This window comes from Xenopus laevis, chromosome 7S (assembly GCF_017654675.1).
Source record: "Xenopus laevis strain J_2021 chromosome 7S, Xenopus_laevis_v10.1, whole genome shotgun sequence".
NCBI classification, from domain to species: domain Eukaryota; kingdom Metazoa; phylum Chordata; class Amphibia; order Anura; family Pipidae; genus Xenopus; species Xenopus laevis.
This window is the reverse complement of record NC_054384.1, coordinates 24,648,222-24,663,145: the sequence shown is the minus strand read 5'-3', so window position 1 is coordinate 24,663,145 and position 14,924 is coordinate 24,648,222. Positions and strand designations below refer to the sequence as shown.

At 37.3% G+C, this 14,924-nt stretch overlaps 2 protein-coding genes, 1 long non-coding RNA gene and 1 pseudogene across 3 annotated transcripts in view; 3 read left to right on the top strand and 1 right to left on the bottom strand.

The window, feature by feature from the left end:
• The window catches only part of hectd2.S (HECT domain containing E3 ubiquitin protein ligase 2 S homeolog), a 196,683-nt gene that overhangs the window by 57,857 nt on the left and 123,902 nt on the right, over nt 1–14,924 (top strand). The gene's annotated exons all lie outside the window — the stretch shown is intronic.
• Nucleotides 1–14,924, top strand: part of LOC121396234 — a 45,926-nt pseudogene that overhangs the window by 8,359 nt on the left and 22,643 nt on the right.
• LOC121396236 lies at nt 1,792–5,519 on the top strand. The gene is made up of 3 exons (XR_005962896.1): nt 1,792–2,389; nt 3,419–3,544; nt 4,594–5,519. It is a non-coding gene; the product is annotated as an uncharacterized LOC121396236 (long non-coding RNA).
• Nucleotides 5,962–7,549, bottom strand: LOC121396233 (cAMP-dependent protein kinase type 3-like). The gene is made up of 2 exons (XM_041571017.1): nt 7,317–7,549; nt 5,962–6,234 (listed from the first exon to the last, which is right to left on the bottom strand). The coding sequence occupies exons 1-2, from the start codon at nt 7,326–7,328 to the stop codon at nt 6,016–6,018; spliced, it is 231 nt and encodes a 76-aa protein (XP_041426951.1). The 5' UTR covers nt 7,329–7,549; the 3' UTR covers nt 5,962–6,015.

The window sequence follows — 14,924 nt, the reverse complement described above, 5'->3', positions numbered from 1 at the left end:
AGCGGGTCAGGTACTCGCGGGTTACCCGCAAAAACCTGTAGTACCCTGCGGGTTGCAGGTAGACGTTTCGGGTGCGGGTATAGACACTGGTCAGCGGTTCTTCGGGTTTGCGGGACAGGTCACGGGTCTTCTCAATATCGAGTTTTACTTATTTTTTTCTGAGCACTTCCTGTTTTACTCATTTTTTTCTGATCAGGGCTACTTCTAATGATGTCACTTCCAGTTTACAATGAAATCACTTTCTGTTTCTTAATGATCAGCGGATCTGGTTGCGGATAAGGTATTTGCGGGTAGGGTAGCGGGTTGCGGGTCCGGTTACGGTTCTGGTTTAACAAATTGCTCGCAGGACTCTAGTACAAGGTACTGTCTTATTATCATTTTTACATTTGGATAAAATCGCGTCTATGGGAGATGAGCTTTCTGGATAACAGCTCCCATACCTGTATCTAGGAGGGCAAATATCTCCAGCAGGCACCAACATTTATTGAGTTAAAATATAAAATTTCTATCTAGAAATTAATTTACGCAAGTGCCATATTATTCATATATTATACTATGAAGTAGTTATCTTAACAACTTGTTACTTGTTTATAGGGTTGTTGGAAACAGATGTTCTTACTTTAAAAACTACCGTAATGAATACTTTAGTTTCTACATGCAATTGTGGATGTTTCTGATCAGGACATCATCTCCTTCATAGTTTCAGTATCAGAAAAGCTCGACCTCACTGCAAATGTCTCTCATCGAAACTGCACGCGGAGTTTCAGAGGCATTCACAGTCGTATGTATAAATTAAACCACACTTTTATATGTTGTAAAGTCACTTTGTATTTATTGTTTATAACTACTTAAAGTTAAGTTTAAGGTGAACTACCGCTTTAAGATGAGATCAGGTAAGGCAAGGATATTTCCATTTGTGGGTTCAAAATAGCTGTACAGTATTTAAAGGGGTGATTCACCTTTGCGGTAACTTTTAGTATGTCATAGAATAACCACTTCCTAGCAACTTTACAACTGGTCTTCATTATTTATATTTTATAGTTTTGGAATTATTTGCTTGTTCTTCGGATTGTTTCCAACTTTCAAATAGGGATCACTGACCCCATCTATAAACCAAATGCTCTGTAAGGCTTCACATGTATTGTTATTGCTACTTTATATTACTCATCTTTCTATTCAGGCCTCTCCTATTCCAGTCCCTTATTCAAATCAGTGCATGGTTGCTAGGGCAATTAGGGCCCTAGCAACCAGATTGCTGAACTGGAGAACTGCTGAATAAAAAGCTTAAAAACTCAAAAACCACAAATAATAAAAAATGAAACCCAATAGCAAATTGTCTCAGAATATCGCTCTCTACATCATACTAAAAGTTAATTTAAAAGTGAACATCCTCTTTAAGATTAAATAGAGTAGGTCCCATATAAGGGGAAATGGCATTTTAGTGAGTTACTATATAAAATTAGAAATTTTTATCTAGTGACTAAATGACCAGACTGAATGGGCTCATTAAGATCAGTTAGTGGACTTATATAAACCCATTGAACCACTGACCCCATCCCTTACTCACTGCAGTTCATAGCTGATAAGATTCTCCAGTCTGAATAAACCTGATCATATATTAACCAGGACTGGCATCATTTGGGCAAAGACAAAATAAAGGTTTAGAATATGCCCCTTAAGTCTAGGAAGGCCTAACTCAAGTTAAGGTGAAACCTAGGGACAGATGTTGGAATATAAGAATGACTTGTTAGCGTTTCTTTCCTATTTAATTTTAAGTATGCTTGTTTTGGTTCAGTGATGGCCGCAACAAGAACACAGCACACGGTTAAATGATTTACTATATCAGGAATGTTATATTATACTTGCATACATTTTAGCATTAATTACCCTATAAACATATACTTAAAAAAGCTGAACATTTACATTACATTCTGGTGCAAGAAAAGCAACACCATTTTGAACATAAGAATGTAATCCAAACTACTTTTGTAGTTCGCTTTTGAGCTTTGCTGAAATATCCCACGTATGAGCAATTTGTCTATAACATTCCTTTCTTTCCACAGGTGGCAGATGCCCCTTTTCTTCGTTTTTACCTGCATCGCACTAAATATTTTTCTGTTAAACATAAAGGAAATTAAAAAAAATGCAAACCTCTGTTATGTAGAAAAGATAAATAGTATGTTTATAGTATATTTAGTTTTTAGATTTAGCACAGAACACCAGTTTCAACTCTCTAGTTCACTCTTGTTCCTTTAGGTATTTATGTTCTGCTATTGCATTTCTCCCCATTTGGAACAATGGCCTAACAAGATCCAGGTTGGGGAGCTGCTTTGCACAATCTTGAAGGGCTGGATCATTGCTGTTTTAAGACTGCTGATACTCTGTGCAGGTACAGTAAAGTCACTATATAGAATACAGGGTTTGAAGCCTAAAAGAGAATATGGCTATAAATATTGTTTTTATAGCGAATAGGAACATCTAAATATTTATGGCTGAATTTACTTCTAATATGGTCTAAAATCTCAAAGAATTCCCTGAAAAGTTCGTTCTTAGTTGGCTCACTGTATTCTCAAGTTAAACCTAGAGGTCCTTGGGGCAGACATCTTGTACTATTTGTACTCCAAACCCTGGCATTTAATGTTTGTGTGTGTGTATGTATATATATATAGTGAATAAAGTACCCCCTCTTGTAAAATATAAGGATATTATTAGTTACCGAGGAGTTTCATGACCATATAAAAACACAAGGCCGAGTGTTTTTATACAGGTCATGGAACTCCGAGGTAACTTCTAATATCCTCATATTTTACAACTGGGGGTACTTTATTTATTATAATACACAAATTTTAGTGAGTCATGTGACAGAAATGACATCACTACTCACCGTTTATAACTGATGACATCACTACTCACCGTTTATAAGGATATAATTTACAGGATATTCATGGCTTTTGTGTATTATATATATATATAATATATATATATATCAGTCCACAAAAGCACTCACGGTCACGATCATCAAGCATATATCAAAAAGTTTTTATTCATGCATGGTGTATCAACGCGTTTCGGGTCACAAAAAGCCGTCGTCAGGATCATGGGGATGAAAAATAAAATGTATCTTTTAATATACGTGTGAACTGGTAAGGAAGAAAAGTAACAAAGTGTAGATAGTGCATGTGGCTGACTGTCAGCATGAGCCCTAAGAGCCCAACTGGTGTTGCATCTGGCTAATCACTAATTCATTGGGCAGTTGGCAGTCAGAATACGGTCAGAATACAGAATTGCAGAGGGTTTAAATACAAGATTGATGTGCTTATGTAAGAGCAAACCGTTCTACCCATATTACAATGTATTGTTTTCTCTTTTATAATGTACTTACTAGAGGAAAATTATTTGAGTTTTACTTTATTTGCAGGTACATGGCCCAGGGCAGCTACAAGGGCACTAGGAGAGAAGTCAAGATGGTGACACAGAGTTTTCTAGGATTGTAGAGCAGGCCAGTGTGTTTTCTCATTGAAGAGGAGATTATAATCACTGCCAGGTATGTAACAAATTGGCCTGTTATTAAGTCCCAGACATTCCCATACACTGACATGAAAAGGTTGTGTCAATGAATGAGTGTTTGCACAGGAGTGAAGATGTGTGGCCATGAGTATGAGTAAGTGACAATGACTGTGAATGTAAAAGGGGTGTGTGTCAATGTACTAAGAGCTTGAGTGCAGAGAGGAACTGTAAGAATCAGTGTGAGAGTGAGAGTGCATGGGAGTGTGCTGATGTGCCATAGAGACAGTTTGGCTGAATGCAAGAGTGATATTTTGTGAGTGCAACAGTGACTATAAAAGAGGGAGTCTGTACATGAATGAAACAACACATGACAGTCACACACCACTGGTTGAATTAGCACATGTTTATACATGTGAGCAGTAACGCCACGTCAAGGCTTCAACCTTGTTACCGGCACGCCGGGTGTAACGCCTCACACAACAGGACAAACGTGACAAACAAAGACAACAAACGAGGTTTTAACTGCACGTGTCTATGACGTCCCACCCTTTGCTCGTTTAACAACAACAACTTAAAAGGACAAGGTAAAAAAAAACCCCATCTTACTTCAGATTGGGAAAAAACCCTTGCCCTTGATTTCTACACAACTATGAGAACTATAGAACTATATACAAAACTAACAGGGTATTGGGGTCTATAGACATGATGTGCAGGAAGACAAACAGGCTGTGATCTTAGACTCTGTTTGCCTTCTGTTACACCCTTATCCTTTCATATCTCACGTTCACTCACACATTCACACACATATAGATACCCACCTAATACTTACCAGATGAGCCACTGCCACTCAGGATTCCAAAACCTGATTTTACCAAGGAATCTCATGCTCTGAAGGATCTTATCTCAGGGTGAAGGTGGAGTTGTTGTTGCCCAGGAAATGCAGAATATAATGATGGTACAGCCTTTGTGCAGCAGGTGGAGCTGATATTGAAGCCTATAGATATGCCCACTGTCCTCTGATTGTATGTACTTATGCTTGATGAAACAGCATGTTATATTACTCACTTTCATACATACTTACTCCAGCCAGGAGGAATTTAGGAATGAAAGGCCAGAAACGATATTATTTTCCCTTGATGTGGCTTCATTCTCCTGGGACCCGAGGAACGACAGATTCCCATCATATGGCCTGAAGAGCTTTGCTGATGGCTGTGTGAAAGGTAAAAATAATTTTTGTTAAAATGATACAAAATATCTATTAGGAGCAAGAGAATAGTCACAGTATTTGTGTTGTGTTTAGTGTGGTTAGATGGTTTTAGTTGTAAAAAGAGCAGGTTGTGTTTCAGTTTGCCATGTATTTCATATCATTATACAATAAAGATTACAATAAAACTATCCAGCCTTTAGACATGGAAGTGCAATAATGATGCTTTCTGAGAGACATCTCCATATGTGTATAGATATTCATGTGTGTGTAAATATGGTGACTAATGTGTTTAATATTTAAATAAATAACTTCCACAAATGAACCCACTGCTTTCACATTCATCTGTCACAAATCATGTACTTACTTTGCGTGGCTGGAAAGGGGGCTCTGCTCCTTCTTCTTCCAGCACCACCCAGTCGATGGGCTCAAAGAACGGGTGGCACCTGATGTCTCCTCTGGCCCCGAGCCGTCGCCTCGGCTTCTTTTTGAGGAGCTAAAGGTTCAAAGAGCAATTATTTTAATACCACTGATTTTATACTCTCTAAAATACCCATCAATGAAATTACTGCAAATGATTCATAGGTTTGCAAGTTAATTATTCAAATAGGTTTTTATGATACATTATAGAACGTGTGGTTTCAGAATGTAACATGAAACTCTTGTAGCTCATTCATGTTATTGTATAACCCTATAAGAATGCAAAGGCGATAAAAGGTTTTAACTAAGGCAATGCAGTAAAATAAAAAAATATTTGTGTTACAATACTATTGTTGGAATAAATAAAAGTTGAATGGACATATATGCTGCAGCCGATACATTACACTACACAAGCCCGGGAAACCTTAATAAAATAAAATAGAATTGTTATATTGGCCTATACATGATCCCATTGTATAGTTTATGTGGCATATGTTAGGAAATATAAGGGGGGAGGCGGGTACCCCAGAAAAAATGTACGATCTATCGCAGCCTATCACCCTGAAAAAATTTTGGGAACATTTTCAACTATTTTTTGAGGAAGTCCTATATACTCCATTGTACTTCACCTGGTCTGAGGTGGCAAAAGCAGGCACAAGAGGTAACGTTCAGTAAAATCCGCATATTAATGAATTTGCTTAGTTACGTCCCTTCGCCAGGGCGCAACTTTGCCAGGCATAAGGGAGTGAATTACTGATAGTCTATCTCCTTCGCTAGTGAAGTTACACCTGCGTCCGTTAGTAAATCGGCCAAGTAACGAAATGACATCACGCTGGCCGAATTTTCGCTAACGTTAGTCACTTCACCCTTTAGTAAAACTGCCCCTATATCTCTGTCCCTCTGTTGCTACCCACCTTTTTCAGCAGATGTATTAAATCATCATCCAGCCACTTTGGTATTTCAGGCTCATCGTTGATGATCGAATCAATGAACTCCTGTTTGGTAAACCTGTAAAAAGGGTTCTCTCCGGAGGCTATTTTGCAGATGGTGATGCCACAGGACCACCAGTCGACTGCTGCATTGTAAGGTTTTTCTTGCAGAATCTTGAAAAGAAAGTTATAGTTTAGGAGCAGCATGGCATCCTCTGTGTATCTTTACTGGGATTATGTTAACAACAGAATTCAATAGATTTAGCTGACCATTGTGTGTAATGAGAAATGCATGTGACCCAATCAGCGGGGTATGAGTAGAAACAACTGTATTGTCACATGCAGTATGGGAGATGCCTGGCACAACATGGGTGGTGTAAAACTAAATTAGTAATATCATTTATCATGTAAAGTTATATGATATAAAAAAAAGTCTAGTTACCATTAGCAACCAATCAGCAGAAAGCACTAAAAGCAAATATTTCTTCGGTTGCTATGGGTTACAGACCCGGTCGAGTGCCTTGTACTACATATGCGGGTTGATATTTTTCTATTGATAAAGGCAAATATGCCTATTTGTATAACATGTTGGTATATATAAAACATTAGGCAGGGGCACAAAATGTCTCAATGTCTTAAATATATTGATAATGGGTTGAGTACAGAGGACTCTTGTATTTGTCTATATGTATTTTGTGGTCACAGTCTCATTGCACCCCCGCCTAATGGTTTTAAAAATTAGTGATGAGCACAACTTTCCCTTGTTTGTTATAGTTTATACAGGAGCAGTGACCAGCTCCATGTTGTAGCTCCCACCCTTCCCAGCTATAGTCAGGTGATCCCACTGGTGTCTAATAAAAGGGCAACAGAGTTTGGGAGTTTACTTTGAAAGCAGCTAGTAAGTTGCAGGTAAAACTTAGTAAGATGTATAATAATGCAATATCATTCTTAATGAATCAGATGCAAGTTGAGTGTAGGACTGGCCAGATAAGGGATGACTTGGACGTAGTTGGCCAGCTTAAATATCTTGCAATATATGGACAAACAATCCCTGTTTTGTTTTAAGGGTAAGGCATTTTTTAGTAGCTGTATGCACATGTCTCAAATATATTGATAATGGGTTGAGTGCAGAGGACTCTTGTATTTGTCTATATGTTGGTATATATGTCATCATCAGCTAAATACAGCTCTGTTGTCTTGCCATATTCTCCTTTACTTGGTTTCTTCTGTAAATGTATTGTAATTCCATGTCTTACCTCTGGGGCCATGTATGATGTAGTTCCGGCTCGGCCTGTGATGGTATCACCTTTGTAGACGTTTTGTACAGCCAAGCCGAAGTCTGAGATTCTGATGTGGCCTTGGTGATCCAATAAGATGTTACGGGGTTTGATGTCTCTGTAATATAGAGAATAAAGGAGTTACACAGAAGAAGACAAGGGCTGATGATCTGTAGAGAAACATGTGTGCGGCCTCTGCTGTAGAAAGTTACAGAGATGAAGAAATCGATACTGACCGATGGATGATCCCCTTGCTGTGCAGGAATTGCAGGCCACATACCATCTCTGCAGAATGGAACCTTTTAAACAAAGAAATAATGGTTAACTCCATAAAGATGAGTCTATAATATGTGCCTATTCATTTCAGATAATGTAAAATAATTGACTATTAAATTTGAATATGATGCTTCCTAAATGTACATATGTTATTATTCCATCCTTCTTACAATGTGAGTTTTCTGATCGCTCTATAAGGAGAGCGTTAGTAATGATATGGATAAAAAACACAGCTATATGTGCCTTGGGTTCTTAACAAGATAGCGCACTCAAACACAGGGCGTATTTATCTACAAACCCAAAGTAACCCATGGAAACCAATTAAATGTTTGCTTTTATTGTTCAACCCTCACTATTCAGTTGCTCTGGGTAACTACCAGGTGCACATTTGCCCAGTGTTACTAAATGTGCTTTATGGAGTGAAAAAGGAGCAAATATATGGGATAATGTAATAAAAGTGCTGTCTCATTAATGGTTATTAGCCAAGTTAAAAGTATTAAAAAGTATTTCTTGGTGATATTATACTAGTACCATTTTCAAAATGTGCTACTTACAGGACTCTGTCCATGTCTAGTCTGTCGTGTCTTTTCAGCTCGTCTGCCAGGCTTCCCCCGCTCAGGAACTCCATTACGAAAAAGGCATGCCGCTGGTGACACAGACAAATAACACATACATATAAGTTAGTACACAGATATATAAAACAAATAGGATTGGGCAAGGAGTCTGCTGGATTTTATCAATAAAAAAATATATATATAAAAAATATAAATATATATAAAAAAAAAATAAAATAAAAAAAAATATATATATATATATATATTATAAGAAACAAGGAAAAGTTGTGCTCACCACTAATTTTTAAAACCATTAGGCGGGGCTGCAATAAGGCTGTGACCACAAAATGCATATGGACAAATACAAGAGTCCTCTGCACTCAACCAGCAGGTAAAATTTAGTCCCTTTGTAAAATGTATAATGAAGCAATAGAATAGAATTCTTAATGAATCAGATGCAATTTGAGTGTAGGACTGGCAGATGTGGGATGGACTTTCACGTAGTTGGCCAGCTTAAATATATTGCAATATATGGACAAACAATCCCTGTTTTGTTTAAAAGGGTAAGGCATTTTTCAGTAGCAGTATGCACAAAATGTCTCTGTCTTAAATATATTGATAGTGGGTTGAGTGCAGAGGACGCTTGTATTTATATATATATATATATATATATATATATATATATATATATAGATAGATATATATATATATATATATATATATATATATAGATATATATATATATATAATATAAACCGGCACTCACAGGGTTTGCATGAAAAATCAATCGTTCAAACAACAAGCTTTGCCCTTGAGAAAGGTTCCTGTGGGGAACCGAAACGTCGGATTCAATAAACCTTATTTTATTATTTAACCATATTGAACGATTGATTTTTCATGCAAACCCTGTGAGTGCCGGTACCACGTGCAATTTCTATCTGAGCCAGTCTCAGAATTTGTTCGGATGCAGGGTCAAATATTTGATACAAGGTTCCAAAGGACCCGCACTCCAGTTTCCGCGAAAATATTTCGATTTTATTCATACTTGTGCATCCAATGGTTTTCACATATTTTTTTAAAAATCTGTACAAACAACGGTGGTGAAAATTATGTATTACTATTACCTTTACATTTGTACAAATGTTTAAATTGCCTGTAATGGTTTTTTCTAAGTCATGACGTCATACTTGGCGCCAATTTTGAGAGGGATTTAAGTATTCACTTGCACACATGTCATTTATCCTTGAAAAAGGTCCCAGAGAGGACCGAAACTTTGGAAATGAATTACAGAATGGAATGCACAACCATTAGTATGCAGAAACCTGGGTGCTAGTCTGAGAAGTATGTAGACAAAATGCAGGGATTGACAGCACTCCAAGGAAATACATCAAGTCAATAATTCAAATGAAAGTGGAGATTTATTGGTGATCCAACGTTTCGGCTCCGCACAGAAGCCTTCGTTAGGGAAAGAAATCTTCAGAATGGACCCGCACTCCAAATAGTTCAATCAAAGTGTATTTTATTGAATCATCACTCACGTGTCCAACGTTTTGGCCCACATTGGGGCCTTTATCAAAGATAAGTGCAAGTGGTTGTGTGAATACTTAAATACAAAAAAAGTGGGCGTACAGATGACTACAATCAACATCTATCATTGGTATGATTTATTTTTCTTTTTAGATGTTGATTGTAGTTCTGCTGTACTGGGACAAAGTAAACAGATTATCAAGAGTTTTTTAATCTACAATCTTTGTAAGACACTTTACTTTTTTACTTTTTTATGTGTAATAATATACTCACAACTACATAAATTGGGAAGGATATTCCGAACACAAGGTTGCACAGCATAGATTACACAGCACATAAAAAGAAATGTGAAAATAGAGATATCTTGTGGCACAATTTTAAAAAGACATGTAATCACTAATTGAATATGTAACCACGATTGTTAATTTGCATTGATTGGTAATGATGTAATCTGTACGCCCACTTTTTTTGTATAAGTATTCACACAACCACTTGCACTTATCCTTGATAAAGGCCCCAATGTGGGCCGAAAAAATGGCTATACTGAGTCAATGTTGTACCTGGGTTTGAAAAGCGGCATAGCCTCGGCAAAGAAATTCACAGTCCCTTGAGATGTTTAGGACTTGTGCCTCGGTGACAATGCTCTCGTAGTCTGTCTCTGATTTTCTGATGGACTTGAGAGCCACATATGGCCGCCTGTCTTTCAACTTGGCCAGCATTACCTGAGAAAACAAGAAAGGAGTCAATACATACTGAATTTAGAGCACTAACATGGGAAAAACATTGACATGTAGTTGGATATATTATTTAGTTTAGCATTTTGTTTTGTACTTTGGGCCAGATTGAATTTAGCGAATTTCAATTCAATTCAGATAAACTTGTCTCATTATTTATAACAAGAAAACTCTTTTGAATGCTAAGGTACAAAACTGAAGTTGAACTAGGAGAATCCTTTTCTCTTGTCTAACTGAATCTCGTATATATGTTTTCAAGTGATATGCCAAAAGATAACTTTTTCTTCATTGAAGTGAATCTGTCCCATTATTGTATATAGTCTGCTGAACACTAATTCCTATAACTTCCTACCACATTTAGGATTTAGAACCTACAAAAAAAAGCTGTGCCTAATGGAAACCAGTCACTCACTTTGCCAAATCCTCCTGTTCCCAGCACAGAGAAGAAGTCGTAGCTGGAGGCACTGAGCGGGTCAAGCCTTGAAGACTGAGCTGGTCTCACGGTGTTGGCTCCTCCTGGTGAAGAAAAGAGATATTATTTACAGCACATGTAATAATACAGGTATTGGATCTATTATCCAGATTGTTCAGGACCTGGGGTTTTCTGGATAATGGATCTTCATTCCTTAAGTCTACTAGAAAATAATTTAAACATAAAATAAACCCAATAGGCTGGTTTTGTCTGCAATAATGATCAATTTTATCTTATTTGGGATCAAGTACAAGGTACTGTTTTATTATTACAGAGAAAAAGGAAATCATTTTAAAAAAAATTGATTATTTGGATAAAATGGAGTCTATGGGAGGTGGCCTTTCTGTAATTTGGAGCATTCTGGATAATGGGGTTTCTGGATAACAGATCCCATACCTGTATATAGTTAATATAATCCTACTATGATTCTTTAGAAGCAGTTCATTGCGTTATTAGATGATTTTCAAAGCACCAGAAGGTCAAAATACATGGTAAACTATGACCCGTGGCTCATATATTGTAACAGCACCCCACTGATATATAACTATACATAAACAATAACGTAACTGAGGAAAGAGAGTAGAAAAAATACTATAATGGTAAAATGATAATGATGTAGGGGTGCTATTCATTAGTGGCCATTATACTATTAGATGTCATGGGCCAAAATTGCATTACCTTAATCTGAGGGTCTCAAATTAGGGTGTATTTTTACAAGCTGATACAGTTACTATAACATTATATGGTGGGGTTTTGCAATAAAAGGGGCAGATCTAGGTACCAATAACAACCATTAACTTGTCACCTTGTCAGCAAAAATCTGATTAGTTGTTTTGAGTTACTAACCATAGATACAATTTTGCATCTATATAAGTAACCAAGCCCTACACAGCAATTGTACTGGTAAATTGACCGTTGGAAATCGTTGGAAATTATGTGGGCTGCACCTTTTTGCAATTTAGTGAATTATGTATTCAATTTAAATAATGCACAGGCAGATTCTCTAAATATAACAAGAAGGAGACCCCCTTATGGGGGTTGATATATAAACATATGGCATTATAAATTTAAATGGGCACAGGTCTAATAACCTATAGCAAGTAATCAGCAGGTAGCATTTACTGGTCAACTGCTTGGCTCATATGGGTTAGTGCCCTTGGGCAAACTTGGTGTCTTTAATTACATGTGGGGATACGTGTTAATAGTACCAGTGCAATTACCCCTAAAAGCCAATCAGGTTACTCTAGTCATTTCAAGCTGAAATACACTGTTTCAAGCTGCTTGATGATTAGTTGCCATTGCCATCTGCACTTGAGCAATTTAGGGCCTATGTTAGTAGCTAAGCTCTAAACAGTGATTGCCCCAATAAATTATGTGCAGCTCACAATCACATGGGCCATTCCTTCATCCAAAAGCAATTTTTTCCTTTACCTTCATTAATCTCCTCCCTTCTCCGTTTCTCCTCCCTGCAGCTCTCATCTGGTAACCTCTGGTCCTCCAAACTCCTCGCTCTCTTCTTCTTTCCATCTTCATTCTCCTCGCTTCCTGTTCTTCTTTTCTTCTGTGAAGGTCCGGGGTCCGAAATGCCAAAATTTGGATAAATCCGCCTCATTTTCTCTCTCAAATCGCACAAATCTCTCTCCTCTCCTCTCTCTCTCTCAAAGTCACCTCAGCAACAGTCACTTTCCAACGGTTGAGGTCTCATGCCCAGTGCCACTGCATGACATCATCACCTGGGCACAGGCTGGAAGAAACCATTGCAGCACAGGGCCAGGTACATAGTTCTATATTCACTTACAGATTCTATGTTCTGTATTCTATACATTCTCTATGCTGTTAGTGTATTAGCTTTGTTATACTTAATGTATTTATGTTTCTTTCCTTTAGAATTCCATATAGAATGAATAATGGATGCCCACCCTTTGAACTCTAGCTACATAGATATATATATATATATATATATATATATATATATATATATATATATATATATATATATATATATATATATATCACACCCTTAGGGGCAGCATAATAGCATTAATAGCATTCATTACAGGACTTATTTTAGAATTAAAGCTCTATGGGTTCCACTTTCTGGGGTACACTGTAGAGCGCACTGTTTTGGGGTCCTTGAAAAAATTATACAGATGGGTTGGACTCGCCATTTGGCACTGTCCTTTCACCCCTTGTCCCTTTTCATCATTATTTCATCTGTTTGTATTTAAAGCAATGCTGTGCCAAGTTACTTATGTCTATTTATGTTTCTCTCTATACATATATATGACCCATGGTTGGGCCATCCAGCCTATGTCAATCACCCTTCTCTGCATGAATGAACGCTGCCAAGGGGACTGAGTTAAATGAAGGAGGAACAAGGTCCCAGGCTATGGGCTAGGCGATATATAGAAGAGGTATGTGTTTTTGCTCCATCGACCATTGAACTGGCCTCTTCTGCCAACCCTTCCCAGCTCCTGTGTCTAGAAATTTCCCCATGCCCTGCTGCCCACAGTAAAACTTATCACGGCTCCAGCCACCCCAGTAGTTATGCAACTGAGTGATCATGGGGTTAACGTAAATGGAATTTAAACCTTAATACCCTCTCTTTAATTTAAAGGAGAAGGAAAGCTTGAAAAAACAAACATGGCATACACGTTCGCCATCACCCCACCTCCAGAAATGCCACAATGTAAACTGTAATGTAGTTTATTGATTTTTGAGAAACATAGAAAAGGGATGGCCAATTGCAGCCTTTTGTTTGCACTTTGCTGATATCAGATTTGCAAATGAGGCCTAATTAGTCAGGGTGAGATGAAACTGCTCTACAAGTACTGACTTTTTTATTACAAGATTCAAGGAAGTACATTGTTCCTAGTCCCTTGTCAACCTTCTCAACCTTAGAAATGTGCAATGGATTCAAGCATTTTACATATAATGCATAATACACAATCCAACCAAACTCCACCAAAGGATGGTAATGACACATGTCACGCAGACGGGAGAATCAAACAAACTTGAGTATCCGACAGTTTTAGTACAGTTCTAAAGCTTTTTTATAGACCTTTTGGATTTCCCAGATCTTTATATATCATTTATGTGCTATCATACAGGTATTTATGAACCAAGGCTTATTTCTTTTGGTCTAGACATAAGCGTCACTTCTTTTCCTGTTCCCTTATTGCATTATTCATAAATGTGCACATGGGAAAATCCTCCTATTCAATTGTATTGACAAAGTCACAAAACCAATGATCTTGCATTGTGCTGAATCGGATTTATGAAACTGGCATGAAGGCTGGTTTAGTGAATGATTCAGATTTGTTGGGTGCACTCATTGTAGCATTTGTCCATAGACATAGACATTTGAGATAGACATACTGGATCTCTACTCATGCAATTGCTTATAATTGCAACACACCATTGGCATTAAGCCTCTGTGCCATGCCAGATCATACTCCTTACATTCTTCTGAGCTCCAGTTGGGTATTAAACCGTGCCCTAATTCACACTATTGCCAGCTAACTTCCCAAGCAATTCTTGCCAACATACACCATTATTAGGCTTTATTAAGGCATTCATGATTGATTATTATAGGCAGGAAGCCAAAAACACTTTAATGCACTTCCTTGCATAGCTCATGCTATTATATCCTTATATAGCTATTTATAGCTTGGAAATTCACAATTCTGGGCATCATTTTTACTTCCCTCAGTACAATACACTATTAATACAGCAGGCATAGCAAGATGTTGCATTATATCAGACATTCGATTTCATTTGTTCCAACAGATATGTCCAGCCTACTGCATAAAAAATAAAGAAAACAAACATTTGAATGTTTGCCATGAGTTACTCGAAAAATGTGCCCACAGGTAATAAATGAGCCCCACTGTGTTCTAGATAGCGCAGTCGTTGGATGTTCAGAAGCCTTAGCAAGGCAAAATAAACAACTTCAAATCATATTTAAAGTATTTAATTTATGAAAACTGGCTATATTTAAAAGCAGAAACAGCTCAGACTGATT